The 27,802-nt window shown below is 37.3% G+C and overlaps 2 protein-coding genes across 2 annotated transcripts in view; both read left to right on the top strand.

The window, feature by feature from the left end:
* The window catches only part of LOC306661051 (antigen WC1.1-like), a gene marked incomplete at its 3' end in the record, with an annotated part of 301,199 nt that overhangs the window by 167,002 nt on the left and 106,395 nt on the right, over positions 1 to 27,802 (top strand).
* On the top strand, positions 22,269 to 26,385 carry LOC306662207 (antigen WC1.1-like; the record flags this gene model as incomplete). The annotated part of the gene is made up of 4 exons (XM_079141748.1): positions 22,269 to 22,289; positions 24,621 to 24,675; positions 24,752 to 25,066; positions 26,150 to 26,385. The coding sequence occupies 4 exons, from the start codon at positions 22,269 to 22,271 to the stop codon at positions 26,383 to 26,385; spliced, it is 627 nt and encodes a 208-aa protein (XP_078997874.1).

Below are 27,802 nucleotides of genomic sequence, written 5' to 3'. Positions count from 1 at the left end.
GTTCTTCTTTTACAGTTTCTAATTTTTTTTTTCCCTTCTCTTATCCATTCTGGAAGTCAGACAGAAATGAACTAATGACCATATCACCACAACAACAACAAACAGAAATGAAACAAGAAAAGGTAACACAAATAACACCTTACACATATTCATTTACTACAGGACGTCCTTTGTTGTCTCTTGGGATAGCCTTTCGTTACATTCCCTCACTAGGGGAATCTTCCGTTACGTTCCCTCTCTAGGGGAACCTTCCGTTAAAATCTTAAGGCAACCATTTCCTCAAATAAGGAAACCTACTAGTTGACTGTGCTAGTGAAAAATTTTCTCCTTTATTACTTACCTGAGCGCTCACCGATTCCCCATACAGGCCACCACTTGCTGCCAACCAGCGGGACAAATGACACGTACTCTTCAGAAGTTCATGAAGCAGCTTCCACTTTATTCGGATAACCCCCTCAATATATAAGCAGTCTCATGCATAAGCAATTATAATCAGATATGTCCATCCAATCCTATTAAAGGTCAAGCGATCACAAACTCAAGCATACATGTAAGATATATCTGTTCACGAACTGAGCAGCTGAACTAATTATCATACAGCCAATGGTAAATGCTTCCTGTTTTTCTCAAGGTACATTCAGCCCTTTGGCTCTCTGCCAGTTGCCATCTTGGATGCATGTGGCGTAATCCTGGGCCCCGGGTCTGACCCACCACACTATTTGATTCTCAGTTTGTGAAATCAGGAATATAGAATCAGAGAAAGGAATTATGAACATTTTACTTTTCCCATGGCAAATCTCAGGTTATCTGTCACCATCTGTTATAGAAGATACTTTGACACCAGCTCCCGGTTTTCCAAATGCCCACAGGGATAATCCCAGTATTCTCCAAAAGTCTTCAAATGGATGTAGCTGCTAAAATTTTTCTCCACGTAAGGGACCAGACCAGCTTCACACAGGCTTATTGGGCCAATCAGCTCTGAAGTTCTGTGGGTCTAAGATAGCTTCATGGTCATGCCAACCTATGTGATCATACCATGCCCCATGTTTAGTAGAGCCCCATGCTTGGGGGGGATGTTCCAGAATCCTCTTGCAAGTCTTAATAATTTTAATCACTTTTGATGAAGAGGTCCTGTCCCTAGGAATTAAAATAGGGCCATCCTGGATTTAACAATGACTTCTTTTGTGACCTTGAAAAAGTCCCATGTTATCTAATTTCAGTAATTTCAGGTGTGCGGTGGTATTTGTGTATAAAAACACTGTGATCCCTTCAAAGTACAGAGTTCAGCAAAAATTGTTAAAAGCACCAAATTCAAAATCTGGTAGCATTATTCTCTTCAAACATTATGTTCACTAAATCTCAATATCTTTTTGTAAATGATGTTTCTCCATTGTCTCCCACCCTGAAATTTTACAACATTTTCCTCAGTCCAGATGTCTTGGTTGGTTTGAGTAATATCATCATATTATCTGCCTATCGACACATATTTGAAACTACTAGAGCAGACATGAATGTGGAGAGCCCAGCCTGTTTCTTTCTCTCTAGAGTCACAGGCAGTCACAGAGGTATCAGATAGGAAAAAAGTAGAAGTTAAAGCAGTTGGAGAAATAGTCATTCAGATCCTTAGAGAATGATACCCCAAGAACCACACACTCCCTTTCAGAGGACGGAGGATGCAGTTTCCCAAGATTCTATTCCCTTCAGTGTCTTTCCACATAAAATTGTATCTGACCTTCAAACTGATTCCAAGAGTGGATTTTTGCATATTGCCTAGTATATATCCAAAGCCAACTTAATCTTCACACTCCTCAGTGCAACTTGGCCACTGAGTCATCTGAGAGCTGAGAGTAAGAAACATTCTAGGACAGACATGAGCAGAGACATTCAAATATATGGAAACTAGATACGGTCTCAAAGAAGAAACTTGACCCTGCAATAGCTTAAAAAAGAGGAGACTCAATGTGGTCTCGAAATCAGAAAAATCTGTTGGTATTTTCAGAGCATAAAGAAAACCGCAGTTCTCAATTGGGACTCCAGCATGCTGAGTACAAATACTGTGCAGGTAGATGCTGCTAATCACACCGGATGAAGGTTTACAGGGATAGCACACTAGAGACTGCAAGGAGCATCCACCTGGCCATCTCTTTCTCTTTCCTAGTTTCATGGCCATAATGGATCTTCTCACATGCAGCTTCACACAGTTAATATTCACATGTGGACAATATTGAAACAAAGTTTGGGTAAGAAGCTCACATCTCAACATGCCTCTACATAGACCCAACCCTGAGGTCTCAGGGGCTCCCTCAGATCAGCAGATCATCACCTTCATGCTTTGTAGGTGCACACCCAAATTGCCAGCCTATCCTAATCTGACCCAGTGCTAACCTACTTCCTAGCTCCATGTGCCCATTCCTGACACTGAACTTACTTTTTCCATACATGATACCATGTTTCCTTGTCACTTTTATTCCAAATTCTCTACAGCTTAGAGTTTATAGAAACACAAATAAAATTTTCCAGTAAATGAAGTGGGACAAGGATGCAGATTCTATATCCCACATTACAATGCAGTTCACCAATTCTTCTCATCCCAAATTCCTGAAGTTCACCAATTCTTCTCATCCCAAATTCCTGGTGTTTTCCAGAACCCACCTTGGAACTTTTTTTTTTTTTTTTAACTGATGAATCACTGAGAAAATTAGAAAAAGGGAGAGGCAATGTCCTTGGTTTCAACCAAGGACCCAAGGGTCAAGGTTACCAAGATCCCAGGGTCAGAATTTGAATGGATTCCTGAAAACACACACACACAACTTGATTATGGAAAGAACATGAGCAATTCTACCCCTACGTATTACCGGTTGATGCTCAGGATAGTGAGGTTACAGCTTCAGGAACATTATGAGATTGTGGGAGCCTGGCAAAGACTGGCCAGCCTCTGCTCTTAGGGAACCTCAACCCCATCCCATACTGAGCTAGATGTTAGATAAGAGAATGCTTGTGAACACCTGGAGGCCTCACAGATGTCACAAACCTACAGGTCAGAGGCACAAGATCTAGCCATTTCCATATCTGAGTCACCCTCATCTGATCAGGGAGAAAGAAGCCCGGAGCACAGGGGTTGACAAATGATCTCTTTCCCCAACTGGTCTGTCCTAAATCAATCCAAAGAAGGGAAAGATTTCCTGCATAGAAACCCCTGATCCTTTTTTGAAAGTCCAAGGCTCCAAAAAGGCCCATTCAGTCCTCTCTGAAATGAGTGCCCTGCAGAGCATCTTTTACTGTCTCTGTTCTCACATGGGGCAAAAGTCCAGAACACTGTACCTACTCGAACATGAGGCAAGTTTTCCCCATAGTCTGGACAGTAAAGGAAGACTTTTAGTATGTCCAACCATCACCAGGACATCCTTCCTGAATTTTGGCTATGCTTTTCTAAGAAATATCAAATCCTTTCCTACAAGAGTGTCTGGAAAAATCCAGCAATTCAGGTCACAGACTACATACAGTAAGAATATTTCCACTCTGTGAAGCACTTTTCAAGTGAACATATTTTGCTTCCTACCACTTGCTGGCAATGCCATAACAAATCATCACAAACTAAGTGGCTTGAAACAGCAGAAATGTATTCTTTCATAGTCATGGCAGTTAGAAGTCCAAAATCAAGGTGTCAATAGGGTCATGCTCCCCCAGAAGATTCTAGGGAGGAAACTTCCTTGCCTCTTCTCAGCTCCCAGTGTTTATTAGCAATCCTGGGCATGCCTTGACTTCCAGACACCTCACACTTATTTCTTCATCCATATTCATGTGGTGTTCTCCTCATGGGTCTCTTGTATACCCATGGTATTCTTTTTTCTGTGCCTCTGTATAAATTTGTTCTTCTCATATCACAATGAATTCTACTAGCATGTATAACTAAAATGGGCCAATTAAAAAAAAAGAACACCAATCATTGAATTGAGGCCAACCCTTACCCAGTGTGACTCCATCTTAACTTGATTACATCTTCAAAGATTCTACTTCCACATAAATTCACACTCTAAAGCTCCAGATGGCATGAACTGGGGGGTGAGAGGAGACACTACTGAACTCAGTATATTCCTCATCACTCAAGATCTCAAAACTCATTCTCATCTACAGAGTTTCAACCAATGGTCAGGCCTCTCCACTCATCAGATCACCTCACCACAGCATCCTCCTCACTTTTTTGACTCTCTCACAGGGAATGGCAAGCACAAGCCAGCAGAGTGGACTTCCTGCCCCTGCACAGACACAGCCTCCCCAAATAACCAGAGCAGAAATATGCACACTATGATAGGAAGTTCAAAGACAAACCACACCTTCAGGTGTATACTGACTTGTATGAACACTTTCCTGAAGATGTGATGAGTCATATAATCAAAACAAACCATTTCTAAAAGTTTTTGGATTCCCAGTAAGAATAATACCAGGAGTTTGAGATCCTAAGTGACCCCTGACTGGTCAATATTATCCTTGAGGACTTAAGAAACAAATAAAATAGTAACCACAGTCCAGACTCTCCAATGCTGCTTATGTGGTTTAAAATGTTTCATTAAACTTTTCCCTGCTGTGACTAAAAGACCTGACCAGAGCAATTATAAAGGAGGAAGAGTTTATTTAAGGGTTCATGGTTTCAGTGGTCTTAGTCCATAGAAGGCTGGCTCCATTCCTCAGGGCTCAAGGTGAGGCTGAACATCCTGGCAGGCAAAGGTGGCAGAGGGAAGTAGTTCACATCGCAGTGATCAGAAGCAGAGATCCACATACAAAATATATATGCCATAACCACTCCCCAGTTCCTTCCTCCTCCAGCCACACCCTACCACTTCAATTAATCCCTCTCAAGGTATTAAATCACTGATTGAGTTCTAATTAAAAATAGAACTATCAAAAGGTTCAGCAATCTCACTCTGGGTATATATGCAAAGGTATTAAAAATGAGGTCTTGAAGAAATATTTACACACTCTTTCCATAGCAGCACTATTTACCATAGCCAAGAAACTGAAGCAATCTAAGTTCCATCGACACATTAATGAATAAACAAATTGTGGTCTAACAAGCAGAGGATTACTACACAGGTCCAAAAGTAAGAAATTCTATACATACTACCACCTGGATGAAGTGTAAAGACTATACACTTAAAATTTGTGTTAAGGTGCTTAATTTTATGTATGTTTTACCACAATAAAAAATCAATTGTATTCTTACATGCTAGCATTGAACAAATAAAAACAAAAATCGAAAAAATAATAATTTCATTTAAATAATCAAAAAACCCATATATGAATTTAAAAAGGTAAATACAAAATTTGGATGCAGAAACCTTAAAATAGTATGAATGAAATAAAAAATTATAAATGGAGAGAGTCTGTATTCATGAATTAGAAAATCTATAGGTTTAATGCAATTTCTACCTAAAGTCTGGCAAAAACTTTGTAGATATAGAAAAGCTCACTTTAAAAATTATACAAAAAGAAAAATGAACTCAAATTCCTAAAAAAAAAATGGGGGGAAATGAAGGAAGAGCAATTCTATCCAACAACAAAATAATTTACTGCTATAATAATGAAGACTGACTGGTAAAAGAGAAGGAACAGGCATGCTAAAAAAAATGAGAAATGGACTTACACAAATACAGTAAACTGATTTTTGACAAAGAGACAAAACAATTCAGTGGAGAAAATCTAGCCTTCGAACAGCTGGAGAAATTAAGCACCCATTAGCAAAAAAAAAAAAAAAAAAAAAAAAAAAATTTAAACCTTAATCTGAGTTTTACATCCCACATCAAAAAAAAAAAAAAAAAAAAAAAAAACTGAAAATGGATCATGGGTTTCAATAAAATATGAAACCAAAAGGTTTTAGAGGAAATTTTAGGAGAAATTTTTGTGATGTAGAGATGCACAAGGAGTTAGTAGACTTGATACCAAAGCCATACATGATTCAAAAAGGTAAAAAATGATAAATTAAACAATCATAATTGAAAACTGTTTTCTATAAAAGTCCATGTAAAGAGGATAGAAAGACAAACCATAGACTGAAAGAAAATATTTGCAAAACACATATCCAACAGAGAAGTAGCATCTGGAACATTAAAAATTCTAAAAACTCAACAGTAAATGGAAAATCCAGTTCGAAAATTAGCAATAGATATGAATTGATCGTTCAACAGAGAAGATACACACATGACAAATAAGCACATGAAAAGGTGTTCAACAGAATTAGACATTAAGGAAATACAATTTAAAACATGGCCTCATATCACTACAACTCATTAAAATAGCTAAAATGAAAAATAACAACTACTAAATTCAAGAGTGAATGCAAAAATAATCAGATGTCTCATATATCACTGATGATTATATCAAATTTCTAACTTTGATAACATAATATATTTTTGGAAGATAGAACTATTGGGTGGAGCTGGATGAAGGGACTTGGGACATATCTATTTCTACAAGTAGCTGGAGTCTATAAGCATTTCAAAATGAAAATGATTTTAAAAGGAGTGCCTAAATCTATCTTTTCTATAAGAGATGCATTTTAAATATAGACACAGTTTAGTTGAAAGTAAAAGGACAGAAAAGATAACATGCAAATCTTAACCACAATGAAGTTGGTGTAACTACATTAATGTGAGAAAGAGTGGACTCTCAGACAAAGAATTTGACAATAATGAAAGAAGAAAATTATGTAACAATAAAGGGAAAAAATTGTCAAAAAAGCAATTATGACTCATGTAAATAATGGCAGAGCATCAAAATTTATGAAGAAACACAGACCTAAAAGGAGAAACAGAACAACCACAATCTTAAGTGGAATGTTTTAATATCTCTTTCAGTCACTGAACGACCAATTAAACAATACATCAGCACAAAAATAGAATAGCCACAGCACTATTAACCACCCTGACCTAACTGTCATTTATAGAAAGGTACAGCCAATAAAACCAAGACTTCCTTTCCAAGTGGATGTTCAGCCAAGTGGACTGGATCAAGACTAGAATTAGATGGATAGAATACTGGAAAACTAAAGCTTTTATTTTACATTGTTTGTCCTTAAACATCACGTGTTTACAACATAATAATGTATATAGGAATATTTGCTTTTTACACCAAACAGGGAGAATCTTAACAATGTAATGGCACAGAATCATCTCAAAATGCAAAACTCCCACTACTGCAGTTGAGATTTAATTCTTATTTTGAACCTGGTTTACAAGACTCTCTGCATTTACCTTTTTGTTCTTCATCAGCCGTTGCTTCCATCTTCTTGGTTCTTTATGCTTCTGTGGCTCCCTGGCCTTCTCAAAGCTCTTATGAAGTAAACTCTTCATACCTCAGGGTAGTTGCATATGCTCTCCTACCATGAGAAATGTGTTCTCTTCTCAGATTGCCTGACAAGCAACTTAGCTTCTAAAAGGATAATCTTCTGGGTCATTTTCCACCCATTCTGCCCACACTCCAACACCCTATGGTTGAGTTATACTTTTTCTCTTTTCAAAAGCTCATCACTCATTGTACTTTGCTTTGATAGCTCCTCTTTCAGCTACCCATTCATTACCATATCATTTGTATAATGTCAGCCTACATAGCTCAACAGGAGGTCCAAGACAATCTCTGACTTGTTTAAAATTCTATCCCTAATATCAAACAAACAGGAAAGAGTAGTATGTAATAGATGGGTTATAAATATTTATTGGCTACAACAATTAACATTAATTCAATGCTTGTGATATGGTGTGCACAATACGAAGCCGTTACATGTTTTATCTTAGTTCAACCTGAGAACCTCTGACTTGTGATTTCTGTAATCCTGAAGTTTTGTTTCCCTGCAGCAAATATGAAATAAATATTTGAAGTGGAAAAAAATGGGGAGTACTTGTTTTGTTGATAGCAAGAGTGAGGACAAGCAATTGATGTACAACTGATTCCATTTCTAAGTGCTGTAATGAAAGTCATCCTATTTAGAGATTGAGTGGAGGCTAGACAAGAATGGAAAAGTAGACTAACTGATTTGCAGGACAATGAAGGGAAGAACAGGAGGCATAGGAACAAATGCTGAAAAGGAGAACCCGGAAGAGGAGAGAACCCACTCCCTAGCCTGAGAAGACTTGAATATCAGGTTGCTTCATTGCAAAATGAGGAAAAATTTTGTAACTAATCTGTAATCTATAATCCACCATGTTTCAGGGAGTACCGTTTATTCCTAGATGGAGTGTTTGTACTGGTCATGACACCAATGGGGGATAAACCTCTCTGAGGTGTGAAAAAAGGAGAGAAAATACAGGCTTCATAAATTCACAGTGTCATCAAGAGAGGGGCAGACCCCTATGAGGCTTCACTTATGATCCACAAATGAAAGGGAAGGAAAGCTAAGCCTATGAGGTCAACACGCATTCTTTTGATGACCAACACACCTTTTATTTATTTATTTATTTATTTATTTATTTATTTATTTATTTATTTATTTTATTTTTACATACTGCATTTTGATTCATTGTATCCAAATGAGGTACAACTTTTCGTTTCTATGGTTGTGTACGATGTAGATTCACACCATTGGTGTAATCACACATGTGCATAGGGAAATGATGTCTGTCTCATTCCACCATCTTTCATACCCATGCCCCCTCCTTCTCATTTCCCTCTATGTAATCTAAAGTTCCACCATTCTTCTCTCACCCCACACCTGTGTTATGTATCATCATCCACTTATCAGGGAAAACATTGAGCCTTTGGTTTTTGGAGATTAGCTTATTTCACTTAGTATAATAATCTCCAATTCCATCCATTTATCTGCAAATACCATAATATTATTATTCTTTATGGCTAAATAATATTCCATTGTGTATATATACCACAGTTTCTTTATCCATTCATCTGTTGAAGGGCATCTAGGTTGGTTCCATAATCTAGCTATTATGAACTGAGCTGCTATAAACATTGATGTGGCCGTGTTACTGTAGTATGTTGATTTTAAGTCCTTTGGGTATAAACTGAGGAGTGAGATAACACACCTTTTTTCTATTCCTCCCATTGTTTTTTCATTCTTTCTAATCCCATTTCCAACTCACTTGCTTTTTCCTTCCTAGTGTTGGAGATATCCTGATGCTTTGCAGCACAACATGCTGGTTATGTGACACTGGAGTCCTAGGTCTCACTAAACCAAGGTCATCTTTTCTTGGTTCCATGGAGTAATGGAACTGATCCAAAACTGAGCACCTGATGAATCCCAGCAGCTGAGTTGAGCTTGCCATTGAACCGGACTAATGGGGTGAAGAAGAGAAAGCCCCATGTAATTTTTTACATAGCTTTTCTGTATCAGCCTTGAAGACAGAAAGAAACCTGACATTACAAAGCAGTGTATTTTATATAAGGAGACAATTAAGATTCAGCAGCTAATTGCTGTTTTAACTTCAGAAAGTTTTCTTTTCATACAGTCTCTGAGGACAGGGAACATACTAAGCAGGGTGTCTACTGGCTCCTGGAAGATGGCCACATCAGGGATGGGACTGTATAAATCCCCTTCCTGCTGTAAGAGCCCCATTAAGAGCTAGGAGGGCTCCCTAGATTGTCTTTGAAAGCTGAAACTGTGACTTGACAGTGTAAGGAGCAGAAGAACCAGGCAGGGCCACCACCTTCTGCAGGGACTTGCTTCTCTCCTCCTCACCATTAGCCAGGGCCCAAGGTAGGTGCACCTCTTAAGACCAGCGAAATACTGGATTAGTTCAGAGGCACTTCAGAATGATCCGTGGGATGCTAAAAGGGTAGGTCTCCATTTTTCCAGTTTAGCAGTGAGATTGTGAAAGATATAAAGTTTGTTCTCAGGTTTAACAGAATCTGTGTTTCAGCCGTCCGCAATAACACCTAAAAGTACAAAAATGTCTCATCACGTCCCAGGTTTTCCCTAACAGTTTGTGCCTAAGAGGTGACCTTCAGGCTGGGTCTGTGAACTGTTCCTCCTGTGCCTGACATTGTGACTCCCCAGCAGAATGCTGGTATTTCTGCCCATTTAAATGAGTGTGTGTGTGTGTGTGTGTGTGTGTGTGTGTGTGTGTGTGTCTGTGTCTGTGTGAGAGAGAGAGAGAGAGAGAGAGAGAAATGGGGGTTAGAAAGAGATAAATAAAAGTGGAAGATAAACCTACAGACATTGAAAGACAGGAGAGAGAGAGAGAGAGAGAGAGAGAGAGAGAGAGAGAGAGAGAGAGAGAGAGAGAGAGAGAGAGAGAGAGAGAGAGATGGGAGAGAGCAAGAGAGAGACCAAGAGAGAAAAGGGTGAAGGAGAGTGGAGAGTTTGAAGGCTAAATGCGTTATCAGGAATATGTTTGCCTAGTGAAGTCGATTATTTAGGTAGTAGTCCATAGAAATCACTCCAAGCCATGCTTCTGGTTTGATGGTGATGGTGGTAATTGTCGGATGATACAGATGTATATAACTGGGCAGCAGTGTAAGCCTTGATGTCTGTAAAGGAAGCCCTCCCCACATGAAGTATAAAACACCAGTAACCCTCTGCCTGGAGTCTGAACCTGTGTTGGAGTTTCTTTTCTCTTTCCCACAAACCCACAGCTCAAGCATTTGCTGCCTCACTGCAGTCCTTCCCAAGATCTGAGTTCTTTGCAGAACTTTGCTTTCTCACCCATGTCTGTTTCCCTTCCTGTCTTTTGGGTTGATGGCGCTCTGATCCCATTGTGTGGCAAAGAAAATTAATGCCAGATGTAAGAGTTCATGGATGTATTAATGTTAGCATTGACACAGAACAGGAATCCAGCCTTAGAGATTTCAGAATGTTTTTTGTGTGGTGAAATTTTCCTTTCCCTGTGGGTACTTGAACTTGTTCTGTGACACCCTAAAGAATCCACTGTCTGGAAGAACCCTGTGCTTGTGACAAATCTTCATGGTGAATTTTCTCCTTTGTGGTTCCCTCAGACCCAACATGAAATATGATCTCTACTGGACCCATGGCTGACCAGTTTGGACTCTGAAATGAGAATGGTCTAGTCAAATATGAGAGTCACTTTTTCTCAGTGTGGGCATTGGTCCTGGGTGCTTCAGTGATGCTCCTCATCTGTATCTCTTCTGTATTTTGTTTTTTCTTCCCTATATCAGTCCTTACAGTCAGAAGTCTTTGCTCTCATTCTACAGGAAACTCTGCCCCACCCAACAAGAGCAAGAAGTTCTGCTGCTCCTTCCCTATATGTCTAGGGACATCCATATTTGGGCCATATGCCAATGAAGGTTTCCTGTTTGCAGGCTTTGGGGGCTTACAGGGGTGGAGGCAGACTCTCAAAATGAAATATAAAATAATTGTTCTGATTCAACTTTCATCTCTCCAGGAGTAAGAGCAGTGAATGAGTTTCTCATGAGAATGAAAAAAAAACTCACACCTCATTCAAGTATGATCTTTGCTCAGAGAGAACATTTTGTTGGATTATATTATCAAAGAACATGTTCTCATATACTTTCTTCATAAGAGTTTGCCCATCTACTTAGGAAATTTCAGCCTTGGTATTATGATGCCAAAGAACATTTAAAATTTCCTGATCTCGGCACATGTTACAATAACTTCCAAAGCCAGTGGTACACATAACCCCAGTGATGCCCAAATCACATTTGTCCCTTTCTATGGCCTTGATGTGATGGGAGTCTATGATAGCTCCCACATTGCCCCTTGATAAAGGTCCAAAGTATAACAGCCTTAGGAGGGCTCAACTCAGAATTTGTTCCAGAATACCCAGTTTCTCTTGCTTGATTAAATCCCATATATCAGAAGTCTAAGCTAATCTCCCTTGATTGTTCTTCTATTTTCCACACACTATATATGTATACATATACATGTATACATATACATATGTATTATATTTATATATATATATATGTATATACATGTCCAATGTGTGTTTATATGATATAATTTTCAGTAGAAGGATTCCCCCTAAGTTCCTACTATGCTGCATTACCAAACATAATAGTTCTCTATTGTATTTAAATAGGCACCATTGTTAGAGCAGTGAACACAGGTCTTAATGACCATTGCAGTACAATAGGGGAGGTGGACAATTAAACCAGCAACAATGATAAACTGTGATGTGTTACATATGATAACTAAGAAAGTAAAGTCTGCTTTAGGAACACAGTATGAAGTCAACTGCTCTACTCCCCAGTGTTCCAGGAAGGCTTCCTGAAGGAAACAAAAATGTAAAGGGACACAACGTATCCCAGAACTGAAATTCATTTCACAAATCCACATATCTCCTCCATCTGGAGATATTAACAGAGGCCTCCATATTTGTGAGCACACACACACAACTATTAATATAAATCATAAACTTCATATTTTTTTATTTTTTTTCTATATTGGGCAAATCTAACAATTTGCAAGTAAATAAATATATAAATGTTCCACTATGCTTGAGATCTCTTAACTTCTCCTCCTGGATTTAAATTTTATGATTTTTTTTCTTAAAACATTAATTTTGGCCAGTAAACTCATGAGAATTATATTTCTGAGATATCCAAGTGTACAGATAAAGGTTTGTTCTTTGAAAGTAGATTGCTTGGATCTGAATATATATTTTAAATTTTCATTAAAGTATGAAATGTATGAGTTGAAGATCTCAAGCTCTAGGAATTTTCACAAAGAGAATACATGTAAACAACACAGAAATCACTAAATAGAATATTAACAACAGGAAAGTAACTTCATGCCTACCCTCATGCAAGGGTAACAAGTTCCAGCATCATATATTAGTTGGCTTACACTCAAGGAGTCATGCGGTATATGACAATTTGTTCCTTATTTTGTTAGTTCAGTATTTTAGAATATATAGCATTGCATGTTTTTACATTTTGTTATCATTGCTGTAAGATATACCGTCATATGACAATGTCACAGTGTATCATTCATTCTACCTTGAGCAATTTCCTCTTTGGAGCTATGACAAATAATGCTGCTGTGGACTTTCTTTACAGGTCTGATGAACATGAGCAGGCAATTCTGTTGGTGCCATATACAGTAGTATTTCTGGATCACAAGATATGATTATATTAAGCTTATTACATACAGTCAAACAAAAGTTGAACAAACATACTTCCAATGACATCTGAAAACTCCATGTACTGCAACCAGTAACTTTTCATGTTAGCCCTCTGTGTAGTTGTACTGATTAGTTTTAATGTTTGTATCTTTAATGGCTATGTTGCACCCATTTTATACAGTTATTGGTCATATGGGTTCTCTTTTGTGAACTGCCCAATCTCTTTTGTTTTTTTGGTTTGGTTTGGTTTTTTATTGTAGGCATTTAAGTAATCCAGTGGGATATTTTATATACATGTACATAGAGAAATGGATGCTGCAATTAAGCAACATACATTTTAACTTATCTCTCTCTTTACATAACTTGTGGGTTCACATCTGTGTGTATGTATATGTGTGTGTGTGTGTGTGTGTGTGTGTGTGTGTGTGGTGTAAGATCTAAAAGTTACTCTTAGTATATTTCAGTACACAATTCAACATTATTAATTATAATCTTCATGCTGTACTTTAGGTCTCTAAACTTATTTATCATATATAACAGCAACTTTGAACAGTTGGACTTAATTTTCTATTCAAGTGTCTTTTCCTTATATATTTGTTGGAATCTTTATGTTTTAGGTATGCATTTATTGTCAGACAGATGTATTGCAAGGGTTTTTTTTTTTTTTTCTGCCAAACGGTTGAGTTTTGCATTTCTTTAATGATGTCTTTTGATAAACAGAAGTTGTTAACCATAATATGGAAATGATATTGCTTTTCTCCACTATGGTTAAACATTTATATCACCTCTTTAGGAAAGCTTCACTACTAAGAAGTTATGAAAATGGTTATAATTTGTTCTCAAAACTTTATTGCTTTCAGCCACATGTGGTGACACACTACTATAATCCCAGTGACTGAGGAGTTTGAAGCAGGAAGATTGCAAGTTCAAAGCAAACTTCAGCAACTTAGGCCATAAGCCACTTAGCAAGACCCTGTCTCAAAATAAAAAAATAAAAATGGGTTGGGAATGTGGCTCAGTGGTAAAGTACCCTAGGTTCTATACCTGCTTTGAAAAAAGAAAAAGAAAAAAACTTTATTGCTCTAATTTTCACACTTATGGTTGTAATTCATACAAAATTAACATTTGCTTGTGGTATGAATTCAGACTCGTAATTTTTTCCATATGATTTAGAATTAACCCAGACCCATTCATTTAAAAGACAGCTTTTCCCTCAATGAAATGCAGTGATGACAGTCAAAATTTAGATGTCCGTGGACCTGTGGGTCAGGCTCCAAGGCTCATATACTGTGTGATTCTATTACCTTCCTCTCCTTATAGCAAAACCATAGTGCTTTAGTCACTTTAACTTTATAATAATGAAATAGTCCTCTCATAGTATGAGTCATCTAATGTTGTTCTTGTTCCTTAAGTTTACTTGAAAATTCTTAGCCTTTTCAAATACACTTTGGACTAAGCTTGATAATATCTCCCCCCAAATGTGATTTTTATTGTGTCTGCAGTCAATAGTCAATTAAATACTCCCCCAGATCAGTTTGGGGATAATTATCACCACTTTATAATTCTCTATTTTACAATCTACCAACATGTCTCTTGTTTTACAGTCTTCCGTCCTTTATCTCAGTATTTGTTTTCTTGCACATATTTTGCTTTGTAAATTGTTTATAAGAGTGCATTAAAGTTTTACATAATATTGTACAATATACATAATATTGTGTAATATACATAATGTTATAATTTTGGGATTCATTTTGACAAAATCACACAAGCATGGAGTATAATTTGCTCCACTTTCGTTCCCAGTACTTCCCTTTCTCTCCCTTCCTCCCTTCTACTGTTCCCTCCACCACAGTATTCTTTCAATTTATTTATAGCTTTCTAAATTAATGCTGTATAGATATATGTAAAGGTTAAATTTACTGTTGTAGATTCACATGTGTACATGGTATAATTTGGTCCACTTCATTCCACTGTTGCCCTCCTTTCCTGTCCTCCTTCCTTCCCCATCAATTCCCTTCCTTTTCTCCACTGATCTCCCTTATATTTCCATGGAATACCTCCTCTTTCCCCCTTATTTTGGTCTGGCTGCCGCATATGAAAGAAGATGTTCAACCCTTGATTTTCTGAATCAGATTTATTTCACTTAGGGTAATGTTCCCTATTTCCATTCATTTACCAGCATATGCCATGATTTCAGTTTTTCTTTATGGCTGACTAAAACTCCTTTGTGTATATGGACCATATTTTCTTCATCCATTCATCTGTTGACAGACACCTGGGCTGGTTCCATAACTGGCTACTGTGAATTGCATTGCTATAAACATAGATGTGCCTGTATCACTATCATATTCTGACATTAGTTCTCAAGTGAGGAAATACAAATGGCCAACAAATATATTTCAAAAAGTTCAACATCCTTAGCAACAGAGGATATTTAAATTAAAACTACATTGAGAACTCATCTCACTCACTCCAGTCAAAATGGCAGTCATCAAGAAAACAAATAATAATAAAAGTTAGCAAGGATGTGGGGAAAAGGTACACTCATACATTGTTGGTGGGACTGAAAATTAATGCACTACTCCAGAAAGCAGTATTGAGATCCCTCAAAAAACAAGGTTTGGAACCCCTATGACCCAACTATCTGGCCCTCATTATTTATCCAAAAGAACTAAAATCAGCTCACATTTTCCTCTATTTATTCCTAGGCATCTGAAGGTGCCACTGTTACCATAAATGCTTATCATTGCATGTGTGTAATTTATTAATTAAAAAATCAATTTTATTGGGTATTTTTAAAAACTGTATAATTAACCAATCTTAGGCATGCAGTCTACTTATAATTAATATATATTACTACTAAAAATCAAGTCACAGAATATTTCCTTCCTGCCATCATACAGTTAATTCCCCTAACTGTCATCTCCATGATATCACCGATGGTTTTCTGTCAGAAAAAAAAATTTGCCTAAGAACAAATCTAACCAAGGATATAAAAGAACTGTAAAATAAAAGTTATAGAACACTGAAGAAAGAACTTGAGGAATATCTTAGAAGATGGAAAGACATCCATGTTCTTGGACAGGTAGAATTAACATGTAATCAAAAGCAATTTGCAGATTAAATACAAACCCCAGAAAAATACCAATTAATCTTCTTTATAGAACTATAAAAAGTACTAAGTTCATATGGAAGAATAAAAAAAGCCCAGAATATTCTAAGCAATCCTGAGCAATTTTACCTTGCTGGAGTCATCACAATACCTAATCTGAAATTATTCTACAGAGCTATAATAACAAAAAGAGCATGGCACTGGAGTAAAAATAAACCTGAAGACAATAAGAACAGAATAGAAAACAGAGACAAATCTACATGGATACATTCATCATAACCTTAACAAAGTAAACTTTTTATTATTTATTTGCATATAGGTAGATCATATAACATCATACTGCATACCTTATATACAATAAAATATACTTTAAATTGTTTACCTTGTATACAGTAAAATATATTTAAATGGTTTACCTTATATACAATAAAATATAATCTAAATAATTTATTCCTTTTATTGCATGTATATATCACAATTTGTCTATTCATTTACCTATTAAGGAATTACTGAGTGTAGCACCCTAGTTTTATTATTATGAATAAAACCATTAAGAACATGCATGTCTAAGGCTTTCTGAGCACATCCTTTTTATTGCTTTAGAGTGCTATTAAAGTTGTTGTATCATACTGTCAGTATACATTTTATGTTTTTAACAAACTGCCAGGGGTTTCCAAGGTTGATGCTACCATTACCATTGCTAAAAGCCCTTTCCAACGCTTGTTATTAATTTTTAAGCAATTCTAGTGAATAAATTTAGTTGTTGTGGATCTCATTTGCTTTCCCCTAGTTATTAATTTATAGTTTGGGTACCTTTCAAGTATTCACTAGTCATTCTTACATGTTTACTCAGGAAGAGAGACATAATATGTGAGTCAGTTTCTAGGTTCTTGTTGGGTTCCAGCAACCTACGTGTCTATCTTTTGGCCAATACACTCTGGATCAGTATGATAGCTTCATGATAAACCTTGAGATAACATGTGCTCTACCATGGTTCTTTTCAAAACATTTGTGTACTTCCTGAATTGGTTGCTACAATAGAACTTAATTTTTATATAGACCTTGTATGTTACAGTCTTATTCTAGCAGCAGTTTCCATAAACTGTTACTTTATATACACAATCATTTTCTGAAAACAAACACAGTTTTCTTATTTTGCAAGCTATGTGCCTTTTACTTTCTTGTCTTGCCTTACCTGGGACCTCCTACACAATGCTAAACAGAATTTTTAAGAGAGGACATAGTTATAGCTTAACAATATTCTGTGGTATTCCTATTTTTCTGACAATCTTTGTTATAAACAGATACTGAATTTCACAAATGTTGCATGTATGAGACAATCATACATTTTTCTTATTTATTCTACTAGTATGATAAATTACATTCATTAATTTTTTAAAAAAATGAAAATCGACATTGCATTCCTAGGATAAATGGCATTTAATCCTAATTAATTATTCTCTTTATGGATTTTTAAGTATAACATTGTGTTTTGCTGAGGATTTTTGTGTCTCTCTTTATAAGGAATGTTGCTTTGCAGATCTTACTGTCTTCTAATGTCTTGATTTTGACATTAGCATCTTTTTGACCTTCTTAAGTAAATTACAAAATGTTTCTTCTGCATGTAGATATCCAATTTTCTCAGCACAATTTATGGAAGAGAATTCCTTTCTCCCATGAATGTTCTTGGTCCCTTTCTCCTAAATCAGTTGGCCATGGCAGGGTGTTTTCTTCTAGGATCGATAGTCTATTCCATTGCTCAATATTTCTGTTTATATGCTACACCTTTGTAGAACTGTTTGAATTGAGGTAGTATCATGAGTCCTGCTTTGTTTTATAGGCTCCGGATGGCATTGCCTTTTAGAGATTTTACTCTATGAGCATTTTAAAATTATTTTCTCAAGATCTGAAAAGAAATTCGTTGTCATTTTGACAGGGATTGCACTGAATCTGTAGATTGCTTTGGGTAGCATGAACATTTTAACAATATTGATTCTAGCATGGATATTTTAACAATAGTGATTTTTCCAATCCACAAACATGACATGACATTCCACTTTGTTTTTGTGTAAGTCCTTATAATTCCATGCACCAATATTTTATATATTTTATTATAGAAATCTTCCCCATTTTTGGTCAATTTATTCCTAATTTTTCACAGCTTTGTAAACATGTTTTTTTTTTCTTGATTCTATTTCAGACATTTCATTATTGACACACTGCAACATGACAAAATTTTATTTTCTGTTTTTAGATATACATGACAGTGGGGTGTTTTTTGACATATTATACATTCATGAAGTGCAACCCATTCAAATTTTGATCCCATTCTTGTGGTTAAACATGATGTGGAGTTACACTGATTTGTATTCATGTATGAGCACAGGGAAGTTATGACTACTCCTATTTCCTGTTCCCGTCCCCCTCTTTCCTTCATTCCCCTTTGTTTAATCCACTGACCTTCTATACTTCCCCTCTCTATTCTCCCTTGTTATGGGTTAACAACCACATATCAAAAAGTGCATCAGACCTTTGGTTTTGGGAGGACTGGCTTATTTTGTTTAGCATGTATTCTCCAGTTCTATCCATTTACCAGCAAAGGTCATAATTTCATTCTTTTTTAAGGCTGAGTAATATTCCATTGTGTGTATATACCACATTTTCTTTATCCATTTATCTGTTGAAAGGCACCTAGGTTAGTTCCATAGCTTGGATCTTGTAAAATGAGCTGCTGTAAACATAGATGTGGTTGCATCACTGTAGTATACTGATTTTAATTCCTTTGAGTATAAACCAAGGAGTGGGATAGCTGGGTCAAATGGTGGTTCCATTCCAAGTTTTATAAGGAATCTCCATACTGCTTTCCATAATGGTTGTACCAATTTGCAGTCTCACCAGCAATGTATGAGTGAGTGTACCTTTCTCCCCACAACCTTACCAACATTTACTGTTTCTTGTATTCTTGATAATTGCCATTCTAACTGGAGTGAGATGAAATCTCAGTGTAGTTTTAATTTGCACTTCTCCAATTACTACTGATGATGCACATTTTTTATATAATTTTGGAACATTCACATTTCTTCTTCTGTGAAATGCCTATGCAGTTCCTTTTACCATTTATTGATTGGGTTATTTCTGGTTTTGGTGTTATGTTTTTTGAGTTCTTTGTATATCCTGAAGATTAAAATTCTATTGGAGGTGCAGGTGGTAAAGATTTTCTCCAAATCTGTAGGGTCTCTGTTCATGTTCTTGATTATTTCCCTTGTTTAGAAGAACCTTTTTAGTTTGATGGCACCCCATTTATTGATTCTTGATTTTACTTCTTGTGCTTTCAGAGTCTTATTGAGGAAGTCCATTCTGACCCAATATGTTGGAGATTTGGGCCTACATTTTCTTCTAGTATTCGGAGAGTCTCTGGTCTAATGCTAAGTTCCTTGATCCACTTTGAGTTGAGTTTTGTACAGGGTCAAATGTAGGGGTTCAATTTCAATCTTCTACATATGGATTTCCAGTTTTCCCAGCATCATTTATTAAACAGGTTATCTTTTCTCCAATATATGTTTATAGAGACTTTGTCTAGTCTGAGATAACTATAATTTATATGGATATATCTCTGAGTCTTCTGTTCCATTCCATTGGTCTTTAATTCTATTTTTGTGCCTATACAATGCTGTTTTTGTTACTATAGCTCTGTAGTATAGTTTAAGGTCTGGTATTATGATGGCTTCTGCATTGCTTTTTCACTAAGGATTGTTTTGGCTATTTGGGGCCTCTTATTACACCAAAAGAATTCCATGACTGCTTTCTCTAGTTCTATGAAGAATGTCATTAGAATTTTAAAGGGAATTGCTTTACATCTGTATAGCACTTTTTGCAGTAGGACCATTTTGACAATATTAATTCTGCCTATCCAAGAACATGGGAGATCTTTCCATTTTTTAAGGTTTTCTTTAATATCTTCCTTTAGTGTTTTGTAGTTTTCATTATAGAGGCCTTTCACCTCTTTTGCTAAATTGATTTTCAAGTTTTTTTTTAATTGTGAATGGGAAAGTTTCTGATTTCACTTTCAGTTGATTCATCATTGGTGTATTGGAACACAATTGATTCATGGGTATTAATTTTATATTCTGCTACTTTTCTCAATTCATTTATGAGTTCAAGAAGTTTATGGTGGGGTTTTTTGGGTCTTCTAAATATAGAATCATGTCATCAGCAAATATGGATAGTTTGAGCTCTTTCCTATTCATATTCCTTTAATTTTTACTTTTGTCTAGTTGCTCTGGCTAGAGTTTTAAGGACTATGTTGAGTAGAAGTGGTGAAAAAGGGCATCCCTATCTTCCTCCTGCTTTTAAAGGGAATGCTTTCAATTTTTCTCCATTTAGAATGATGTTGGTCTTGGGTTTAGTGTATACAGCTTGTACCATGTTGAGGTAATATCCTACTACCCCCAGGGTTCTAGTGTTTTGAACATGAATGGGTGCTGAATTTTTTCAAATGCTTTTTCTGCTTCTATTGAGATAATCATGCAGTTATTGTCTTTAAGTCTGTTGATGTGATGAATTACTTTTATTGTTTTCCGTATGTTGAACTAGCCTTGCATCCCTGGGTGGAACCCCACTTCATCATGGTACACTATCTTTTTAATATGCTTTTATGTGATTTTCCAGAATTTTATTGAGAATTGTTGCATCATGTTCATCAGGGATGTTGGTCTGTAGTTTTCTTTCCGTTATGTGTCTTTGGTTTTGGTATCAGGGTGATACTGCCTTCATAGAGTGAGTTTGGAAGGGTTCCCTCCTTTTTCTATTTCATGGAATAATCTGAGGACCTTCTTCTTTGAAGGTCTGGTAGAACTCAGTTGAGATTCTGTCTAGTCCTGGAATTTTCTTGGTCGGTAGGTTTTTGATGGTGTCTTCTATTTCATTACTTAAAATTGATCTGTTTAAATTTTCTGTCTTCCTGATTCAGTTTGGGTAGGTCATATGTCTCTAGAAAATTGTATATGTCATCATGATAATCAATTTTATTAAGTACAGATTTCTCAAAGTAATTTCTGATTATCTTCTGTATATCAATAGTGTCCATGGTGATATTTCCTTTTTCATTGTGAATTTTAGTGATTTTTCTCTCCTTTTTGCTTCTTTAATTTAGCTAAGAGTTTATCAATTTTTTTCAAAGAACCAACTTTTGTTTCATCTGTTTTTTAAATTTTTGTGTTTGTTTCAGATTCATTGGTTTTGGCTCTTATTTTAATTATGTCCTGTCTTCTACTGCTTTTAGTATTAATTTGTTTTTCTTTTTCTAGGACTTTGAAACGAAATGTTAGGTTATTTATTTGGTGATTTTCTATTCTTTTAAAGAATGCTCTCAGTGCAATGAACTTTCCCCTTTGAACCTCCTTCATAGTGTGTCCTCAGAGATTTTGATAAGTCATATCACAATTCTCAATTGCCTCTAAGTATTTTCTTTTCATCTCTGATTTCTTTTTCTATCTGTTGGTCATTCAATAGCATATTATTTAGTCTCTAGGTGTTAGAGTAGCTTTCATTTTTTTTTATATTATCTCAATTTCTAATTTAATTCCCTTATGATCTTTTAGGATGCAAGGCATTATCTCTATATTCTTTTGTATTTGCTAAGAGTTGCTTTATGTCCTAAGACATGGTCTACCTTATAGAAGGATCCATGTGCTGCAAAGAAGAAAGTGTATTCAGTCCTTGATGGATGAAATAGTCTATATATGTCCATTAAGTCTAAATTATTAATTTTATTCATTAGTTCTATTGCTTCTTTATTAAGTTTTTGTCTGATGAGAGTTGTGGTTTAAAGTCATCCAATATTATTGTGTTCTCATCTATTTGATTCTTGACTTTGAGAACGGGTTGTTTTCATGTATGTAGGTGCTCCACTGTTTGAGGCATAAATATTTATGATTGTTATATTTTGTTGATATATAATTCCCTTAAGCAGTGTGAAATGACTTTATTAGTCCCTTCTGATAAACTTTGGCTTGAAGTCCACTTTATCTGATATAAGGATGGAAACCCCTGCTTGTTTACATGATCTAGGTGAGTGGTATGTTCTTTTCCCATCCTTTCACCTTCAGCCCATGGATGTCTTTGACTATAAGGTGAGGCTCTTGGAGATGAATAACTGTTGGGTTTTGTTTTTTAATCCAGTCTTCCAGTCTATGTCTTTTGATTGATGAGTTTAGGGCATAAACAATCAAGGTTAGTATTGAGATATGATTTGTAGTCCCAGTCATTTGAGTTTATTTCTGGTTTTTAATTTGAATTTATTTTTCCTTTGGTTGACTATTCCTTTAATGTAGTTCCCCCCTTTGCTGGTTTTCAATTTTTAAAAAATTTCATCCTCATGAAATTTTTTTTTTGCTTTCTATAAGACTTTCTTTTTAAAAATATTTTAACTATTGATATCCCCAGATATATGAGATGCTGTTTATTGATTTAAAAATTATCAATTGCTTTTTAGAATGAACAGTACTTAAAAGTGAAAACAGGCATGAAATCAGTTCTCAGATCAGCTGTCATCACTGAGAAGTAAATAGTTTGGGGCATGAATGTAGTCTGACAAACTACAAAGATAATTCCATATTTCCATATTGATATTTTCTTACATCTCCCCTTAGTTATCAGTCTACTTTGGAAAGTTCTTGTTAAAGAATTAACAAAAGACTTGGATTATCACTCAAGATAAGTGTCTTTTAGATAATTTTCATAGATTCAGAATTTTGACTGTATCTTTGGGCCCATTCAGACAATCATCCTGGCTAAACTTTCTTTACTCTGATTGTATGACTGAATTAACTTGGTCAACAATTAACCTTTATTTCTGGAACACCAAATTTTTATTTGAGTTTCTTTTTCCTCCTTCATTCATCAGCTCTGCATCCTTCCTTTTCTGGCTTCTTTTTTTAAATTTTGTTTTAATTTTTATTTTTATAGAATGCATTTTGATTCATTGTACACAAATGGGGTCAACTTTTCATTTCTATGGTTGTCCATGCTGGAGATTTACACTATTCATAGAGAAATGCACACCAAACCACTCCAAGATTTCATCTCACTCCAATTAGAATAGTTATTTTCAAGAGTACAAGCAGTAATAGGTGTTGGCCAGAATGTGGGGGGAAAGGCAAACTCATATATTGTTGGTGGAGTTGCCAATTGGTGCAGCCACTCTGGAAAGCAGTATGGAGATTGCTCAAAAAACTTGCAATGGAACCACCATTTGACCCAGTTATCCCACTTTTCAGTTTATAGCCAAAGGACTTAAAACCAGCACACTACAGAAATCTGTTGGTAGAAATCCTACTTCTTGGCTGGCAGCAGTGAACATCTCAAGTGTGTAAGGAAAAGCTTCACACATATAAGCCCGACAGGAAAAACTGCAGGAAGGAGCGTTCCAATTCGGCCACCTAGGAAAGTACACAACTTCCCCAAAGTGACATCAGCGTTACCAAGGGAACCAAAGGCAGGGCTTGAAAAACCTAAGAAAAGGATGTCACTTTGTATAGGACAAAGGTACAACCATGGTGAATGATGATTGGTCAAGGGAACTACAAAAGTCGTCTGTACTTTTGCAATAAATGAGTTTGCAGGCTGCTCACCACATGCCTGCTTCCACCCAATTCCCGGAGTCTGATTCTTGATTACATACTGCTTACCCCCCCATGTGAGCAAGCTAGGCACAAGAAAAGCAACAGAAATCCAGCTAAATTTATAGCTGCTAAATTCACAATAGCTACATTGTGGAACCAATCTAGAAGCCCTTCAATAGGTGAATGAATAAAGAAACTCGAGTATAAATACACAATGGAATATTATTCAACCATAAACAAGAAGAAAATTATGGCATTTGCAGGTAAATGGATAGAGTTGGAGAATATCATGATAAGTGAAATAAGCCAATTCCAAAAAACCAAAACGCAAATGTTTTCTCTAGTAAGTGGAGGCTGATACATAATGGGGGGTGAAGGCAAGGGAGTAAGGGAGCAATGGAGGAGCGTTAAATTGTGTAGAGGGGAGGAGAATGAGAAGGGGAAGGAAAGATAGTGGAATGAAACAAATATCCATGCCATAAGTTCATGAAATATTTTGTTGACAATATTCTATAGTGCAGGTTTTCTAGATGAGAATTCTTTTAATTTTTGTTTATCATGGAAGGTTTTTATTTCATCATCAATGCTAAAGTTTAATTATACTGGGTATAGTATTTGTGGCTGGCATGCATTTCTTTCAGAGCTTGGTATATATTAATCTAAGACTTCCTAGATTTGAGGTTCAGGTTGAGAAATCAGCTGATACACAGATTGGATTCCCTTTAAATGTCACCATTGTTTTTCTCTGGCAGCCTTTAATTGAGTTTCCTGCTCTCTAACCCCTTCTGTAGGAAACCAGACACAGCTGCTGCCCCAGTGCAATGACTCCTGCTGCCCCAGTGCAATGATCCAGCAGGACCTACAGCCTCAGAGGGACACACTGCCAACTGCTCAGGTGAGCAAGTCCCCAGCACAAGACCCTTCTCCTTCCCTGTGTAAACGCCCACTGACATGACCCTGTCTCTCCCCAGACAGCAGAGAGCTCCGCCTGGTGGATGGTGGTGGTCGCTGTGCAGGGAGAGTGGAGATCCTGCAGCAGGGCTCCTGGGGCTCCATCTGTGATGACAGCTGGGACCTGAGTGACGCCCACGTGGTGTGCAGACAGCTGGGCTGTGGGGTGGCCCTGGAGGCCACCATCTCTGCGCACTTTGGAGAGGGGTCAGGGCCCATCTGGCTGAATGAGCTGAACTGCACAGGAGAGGAGGCCCACGTGTGGCAGTGCCCTTCCCAGGGCTGGGGGCAGCACAACTGCAGGCACAAGGAGGACGCGGGGGTCATCTGCTCAGGTCTGTGGTGCACATGTTGCACAGGCTGGGAGGGCAGGGCATCATTCAAAGAAAGGTGACTGAGCCCTAAAATGGGGTTGGGGAGTAGCTGCCAGGACAAGGTGGGAGGAGGCTCCTTACCCAGTACCTATACTACCAACAAAGGAGAAGACAAGGTGCTTTCATTTTCTCCTGAAGCGGCTGAACTCTTCTGCTCCTTCCTTTTCAACACTGTCCCTGAAACAGTCATTCTCTTTAGTTTCCATTTGAAAGAGGCTATTCTTTGTTAACTATGGTGGAAAACTGTGAGACCCACTGGATGTGTTTCCTGATGCTGCTGTAACAAATTAACATAGACTTAATGACTAGAATCAACACACATTCATTATCTTAAAATAGCGTTTGTTAGAAGTCTCACCTGGGTTGCCCTGGACTAAAAGCAAGGTGCATCCTGCTGAGGCTCTGGGAAAACTTGTTTCCTTGCCTTATCCACCTTCTAGGAGATGCCTCTATTCTCTGACTTAGGGTCCCTTTCTTATTCTTGCAACCTACCATGTTGCAACTCTGACCACTTTTCTGTGGTCAAATTACCCTCTGACTAGGGCCAGAAACATTTATCTTCCTTTCAGGATACAGGTCTAAAGATGTGATTAGATTGGAATCACATGATTAATCCAGGACGTTCCACGAATATCTCACCTGAAAAGATCTTTATCTTAGTACTGTCTGCAAAGCCCCTGTGACATGTGAGGCAATGTGTTCTTAGGCTCCACGGGTCAGGAAGTGGCACATTTGGGGCTCCACTCTTCTGCCATCCACTATATGCAGTCCTATTCCAGAATCTGTCAGATGTTTGGTCAGGAAGGAATGCATGCATCCTCCTTGCTGTAGAGCCTTCAGCTCAGTGTTCCTGGCTTTTATTGTCATAGAAATAAAAAGACAAACACAATCTAGCAAAACAGTTAAAAGGGACAAAATTTCCAGCCTTCCACCTTGGGGGCACTTCCTTAGCAGAGCCAACAACACCCACTATGTAGGAATAAAGGAAAACACAGCAGTAAGAGTTAATGCTCACTCTGCCCCATTTGCTCCTCTTGCTTTCAGAGTTCCTGGCCATCAGAATGGTGAGCAAGGGCCGGGAGTGTGCTGGAGGTTTTCTACAACAACAGCTGTGGCAGTGTCTGCCACAGCCCCATGAAGCCATGACTTTGCCTGTGATCTTCAGACAGCTTGACTGTGGGGACTTTGGGACTCTATACTTCTTGGTTCCTCCCAGGGAAGGATCTAGACCCCAGTGGGTAGATGGAATTTGCTGCCAGAAAACTGATACCTCCCTCTAGCAGTGTCCTTCTGAGCCTTGGAAATACCTATCTTGGTCTCCAAAAGATGAAACTTTATTAAGTTACAGCCGTGTAGTGTCCAGATTCTTGCAAGTGCTTACTTTATAGAAATCCCTTGAAATCAGACTCTGGGTGGTGTTGGGATGGTAACATCTTGGGGTTCAGGCAAATCTATTATATCTGATAGTGATTTCATGGTCCTGAAGTCTCAGTAAATGGCCAGGATAACTGGGTTCTCCTGAGCTTCTCACGGCCCTTTACCTCCTCAGGCACCAGTTCTGTCTCAGATCCCATCCTGGAATCTTCTCCTTACCTTGGATCCTCCGCATCCTCCTGGGAGCCCTTCTCTTCAGGGTTCTCATCATCCTTAAGACTCAGCAGAGACATGACGGTTACCTGTCCTCCACGTCTCAGAGATGCAGACAGCTGGGGTTCTCCTGGTTCACATTCAATCTTCTTCAGTCACTTAAAACTTCATCACTAGAAGGAAGAGATCATTTTTTCCTCATTGTTTCAACTGACATGGGATCACCCTCTTGGACTAGGCTTTCTGCTTATGAATGAACATGTGTTTCATGGGGAACAGGAAACTGGTATTTAATTGAGCTGCCCTCTTGGCATCTGGGAGAGTATCAAATTGTTCTCATGAATACTATAAGGTAATGTGTGCTCTGTTATTGAGATACTGAGGAATTCAGAGAGGTCATCTCCTGCCCCCAGTCCCTAAGGCACCACAGCCTGCTATGGAAAAGTTTGTTCATGTATCATTTCTGCTTTTTACCATTACTGACTCATCTCCTTTCTCATAGATGAGATCAAGAGAGTGCTGTGCACACTGCAGTTTGTATGAGGCAGCTTTATCAGGTAAATTCAGACAAGCCCTGTGTACCCACGGGTATTTTTTAGTCTTTCCATGTTAGTCTTTTTCTTTTTATAGATTGGGAAACTTTTTGTTAAACAGCATTAGTTATAAAGAGTACTTGGTTACATTGTGTGTATCTGTACATGCATATCATAATTTGATTTAATTCACTTCTTATTACTTCTGATTACCCCTCCCAGCCTCTCCCACAGATCCCCTCTCTCTACACAGTGGTCTCCCTCTAACATTGATGATTCCCTTTTTTCCTTTATCTAGCTTCCACACATAACTTTCTGCATCTGACTTATTTTGCAAACTATGATGCTCTTCAGCTTCTTCCATTTTCCTGCAAGTGAAGTTATTTCTTTTTCATTATGGCTGAATAATAGTCCATTATGTTCATATCTGACATTTTCTTTCTCCAGTCATCTGTTTGATGGGCAACCAGGCTAATTGCATCATTCAGTTATTGTGAACTGTGCTGCAATAAACATGCAGGTATCTCAAGAGTGCTGATTTTCATTCTTTCAGATATAGACCAAGAAGTGTTACAGT

Source organism: Sciurus vulgaris, assembly GCF_902686455.1.
Source record: "Sciurus vulgaris genome assembly, chromosome: 5".
Taxonomy (NCBI): Eukaryota; Metazoa; Chordata; class Mammalia; order Rodentia; family Sciuridae; genus Sciurus; species Sciurus vulgaris.
Note: the sequence above shows the minus strand (reverse complement) of the source record. Positions and strands in the feature narration are given on the sequence as shown.